We start from the raw sequence: 4,421 nt of genomic DNA on the forward strand, positions 1-4,421 counted from the left end.
TTTTAGTCATATTATACAAACATCAATATTAATAATTAAGCACCCAATAAATTAATAACCAATTTTCTAAGAGATACTTCATGACAAAACAAAAATAATATGAAGATTTAAAACAATTTGATAATAGAACTAAAAAACAAAGAAAATGTTTAAATGAATTTTAATGAAAGAGTTGTAAAGAAAAAAAATGAATAAATCATAAAATTAATATATGCACATTTTAATCTAAGTAAAAACTTAACGTAAATAATAATAATATATATAGTAATAATAAAAATAAAAATGAAATAAATGAAATAAATAATTTTTAAGAAATAAAATATTTATGTATAGAAACTATGTAAAAATTTATAATTTGAAATTAATAATATATTTTATATATACATACGTATACTAAAAAATAATTCCATATAAATTATATATACATATATAAAAGAATCATGAAATATTATTGTGTAAATAAAATTTGTATAAAGTAAAAGATCAAATTTTTATAAAAATATATTAAGAGTGATGAAACCAATAATAATATATCAAGTTGGAAAATAAAAGTATATAATAGAATTTTTTTAAAATAATGTTTGATAAATTTAAAACTTATTGATAATAACTTGAAAGAATAGTGTATCATATTTTAAAATTATATTAATAATAAGTTTGAAAACAATATCAAGCTAAATATTAAAATAATGTTAAAAATAATGAATTAAGATAAGAATTAATTTATAAAAAAACTTTTGGAGGCGAAATTAGATATGAAAAAAAACAATTTTGAAAATGATAACAATAATTATATTAATATCAATAAATTTAAATTTGGTGCTTAAATAGAATCAGAAATAAAAAGGAAAACAAAATTAAATAAATATATACAATAGATTAAAATATTAGTGTATGATAAAATTTTTAAAAAAAAATCAATAGCAAACTAAAATAATAACTTATTATATTTTAAACTATAATAATAGTAAATTTAAAAAAATACTATCAAAATTTAAATATTAAAATAATGCTAAATTTTGATAATATGTCAAAATAGGACTAATTATATTTAAAATCTATTATTAAATCAAAAAAAAAGAAAACCAAATTCAAACTAAATTGAAGTCAAATTCAATATTGCAGGACTAAATCGGCAATTAAACGTAAAAAATTGAATAATCAAAATCAATCGCAAAAGACGGCACCGTTTAGGCTTAGATCCAAATGAAAACAGAATCAAATATGCGGTACAAATTAAAAAAAAACTGAAGAAAATCATATTGAAACTACATAAAACATAGAGGGACTCTTTGCGCAAATAAACCAATGAATCAGAATGCGCGGATCTGAGATTGGATCGGGTCAGTTCTCGGGTCATGGCTCAATACGGCACCGTTTTGGAGCCATTATAACGGGCTTCAAACGGTGTCATTTTATACTTTGCCTAAAACCTATTCCAAACCCTAGGCAGATACTCTTCTTCATTTTCAGGAAAGGCTGTCGCAAGAACTGCCTTAACCTTTCCTCTGCACCTTATGTCGAAACTCTCCCTTTTCAACTTCGATTTAGACGAAGCGAATCAGGATGTCAATGGCGCCTATCTTGGTAAGAACCTTTCTTCTTCTTTTTATTTTCGTTCGGTACAAAAAAATAAGAAACAAAAAATCAAAGAAAGAATAGAGAAAGAACAAAAGACGAAGAAAATAACCTTTCAAAAACTTTATGCTTCCTCTTTTTTTTGTTTGTATTCAATATCCGTAAAAAAATCCTCATTTCAGTGTTACAATTGGCTTTTTATAGCCACAAAATCAAATAAATAAAAATAAAATAAAAATCGAAATCAAATCCCCTCAATTCCTTCTGTTATTTGTGTTTTCTTCATGCTTTTGCTTCTCTCGCTTGTTTTTTGTTTCTGTTGCAGGTACCCAACCAGTTGGAGCACACGCGTGGAGGAGGAATATGCACGCGGTGGCGATGCACGCGCGAGGCCTAGATCCAACTGCTGCGGCGCCAGTGATTCCTAAAATCCCTAGAAGCTTCTGGGGTATTTCTCCAGTTTGGGCTAGGTTTCAATTTGAACCGGGCCATGTAAACTGGGTTAGGGTATTAGTTTTAGGATTAGGCTTAATGTAATATTGGGTTTATTGTTATTGGGTCATGTAAATAAACCTTAGATATTAGACTTTTTATTTGGTTTGTATTTGGTTTCTGTATGCGGACCCAGGCAAATTTGGGTAAATGTTTTTGTATATATTTTTGACTTTTGGACTGCTATTTTATTTTATTTGGCTTTTTTTTGTTTATTTAACGGGCCCGGGCTAAAATTGGGTATTACAAGCATATCATCCATGGTATGTTGCATTGCATTGGGTTGGAGGTTATTATTTGGAGGAAGTGTACTGAAAGGCTTTAGGCCTAATTTATTGGAAGTTCAGCTGCAAACTACTGTTTTGTGCCGCATTCGGTACTACTTGGAGTGTAGGGATGGGTGGGTTGATTATATCCCCACATGGAGTGTAGGGTTGGACGAAGATGGTGTGTAGAGGCTAGTTGGGTAGGATTTTGCTATTGCATAACTGTTACTGCTACTGATACTGTGATGGGATAAGGCCCTACTGCATTTTTGACACTATACTGAGATGGGCTAAGGCCCAAACTGTCACTAATACTGAAAAGGGCTTAGGCCCAAGACGGTTCAACTATGCACTGTGAATACTGATTGTTTGTTTGTTTCTGCGGGATTACACACTGAGTTTACGTAAACTCGCCATTTTTGTTTAATGTGTACAGGTAATCCCCAGACTTAGACGGATCGGTGCGACGGAGGACTCAGCGGTGACCACAATGGTTTTTGGACTTAATGGTTTTCAATTACGATTTATGATTTGATTATTATTAATTATTTGGGTTGAAATTTAAGGACCCTTTAGGACTTTATTTTTAAATTTTGAGTTTTTATTTCTTTATTTTACTTTATGGATTTATACCTGCTGGTCGTAGGAAATTCGGTTTTCAAAATGTTAAAGTATTTTCTAAACGCATGATCACTTAGACTGTTTTATTAAAGCTTCCGCAACGAGAGATGTTTCAAAACAAATGTTTTAAATGAATAAAGACGACTTCCTAAGTTCTAACAAAGGTTTACTAAAGATAATAACATGGAATGTTTCCATCGTAACAACGATGTTTCAAAAACACTACCGTGTGACATCGTCAGATACGACCATAACGTCTACGTTGAGTTCCGGGTGTTACATCATCATACGGGAATAGGAGTGTGGTTCTAAATATTAGTGGACAAAGTTGCTTAATTCACCATCAGGAGGCCTTGTCTTGACTGAAATCTATCCACTATTATCATGTTATCATTGAGTTGGACTGAATGCTGGTAGTGTATTTGTTGAATCAATTTAGTGTTGGCTTAGATTTCAACTGCTTAATTTCGATCTGTTTAATGCTAAGAACATCATTTTAGCACTTATCATTTTGTTGGGTGTGTCGGTCATACATGTTAATCATATTGAATGGACTAATTTAATCTCTTCTTGCTTAAATTCTTTGATTGTTTATAATTTATCTGTTTCGTGTAATGGAGATGTTGAATAATAGGACATGGGAGTATAGGGTGAACATGTTGACTCGAGTTTTTAGTGTTTCTCTCTGTTAATCGTCTTTTCTACTGTTTTGTTTCTATTGGAATATATAAATTTTTTCCAAAAAAATAGATTGGGGTTAAAGTTTACCATAATTTCTTGTACCATGTCATAAAATTCATGTCAATCCTTCAACAATTATTTAAAAAAAACGACATTTACAAATTATTTTTTGTTGTTAATGAAATAGCTTTAGATTAAATTAAACTATAAAACTAAACAACAGTTTAGAAAAAAATAAGTAAAGGTAAAAAATTAATTTTATTTTACTCCAAATTAATTTTATTTTTATTGTGTTTAAATTATTTATAATTCGGTCCATGTCAACTATCATTATATCATATTATTTTATTTATTTTTAAAAGTATTAAACTTTTTAATTTGATTTAATGTTCATTAATCACAATTAAATCATATAATTCCATTAAGAAATTAAAATATGAATTTTTCAAGCATATCAGAGGGACAAAGTCCAACATTTTGACGAGGTACATGAAGTTGTAAACTTTAACCTAAGATATTGTCAAAACAGTGACAGGAAAAAAAGGAATTTGGTGAGTAATGGTAGTAAATAAAAGCACAAGTTTCCTAATGAAACGGTTAAGCTGGTTCGAGCATAAACCAAATCACAAAGACTCCTTGGCAAAAGTGGATTAAGAATCGAGTTAAAGAACTGATGAAGCCTTGATGGGTCATGTGATTATGGTTCAGAATGGGAACCCCCCTCCCCCCCCCCCCCCCAATTAGACCAGTTAAAGAAAATAATCTACTGCTGCAAAGCAAATC

At 29.7% G+C, this 4,421-nt stretch overlaps 1 protein-coding gene across 1 annotated transcript; it reads left to right on the forward strand.

Annotated features, from left to right (window-relative positions):
• Nucleotides 1-1,303: 1,303 nt before the first annotated feature.
• LOC121215515 (uncharacterized) lies at nucleotides 1,304-2,256 on the forward strand. The gene is made up of 2 exons (XM_041090223.1): nucleotides 1,304-1,587; nucleotides 1,904-2,256. The coding sequence occupies exons 1-2, from the start codon at nucleotides 1,319-1,321 to the stop codon at nucleotides 2,004-2,006; spliced, it is 372 nt and encodes a 123-aa protein (XP_040946157.1). The 5' UTR covers nucleotides 1,304-1,318; the 3' UTR covers nucleotides 2,007-2,256.
• The last annotated feature ends 2,165 nt before the right edge of the window (nucleotides 2,257-4,421 follow it).

The sequence above is a fragment of the Gossypium hirsutum genome, chromosome D03 (assembly GCF_007990345.1).
Source record: "Gossypium hirsutum isolate 1008001.06 chromosome D03, Gossypium_hirsutum_v2.1, whole genome shotgun sequence".
NCBI lineage: Eukaryota > Viridiplantae > Streptophyta > Magnoliopsida > Malvales > Malvaceae > Gossypium > Gossypium hirsutum.

Excerpts from the sequence above, each read along its gene's own strand:
- LOC121215515 (XM_041090223.1), top strand. The coding sequence starts at position 1,319 with ATGCGCGGATCTGAGATTGGATCGGGTCAGTTCTCGGGTCATGGCTCA. Across the intron at positions 1,588-1,903 it reads TGTCAATGGCGCCTATCTTG|GTACCCAACCAGTTGGAGCA; the intron begins GTAAGAACCTTT and ends TTTCTGTTGCAG.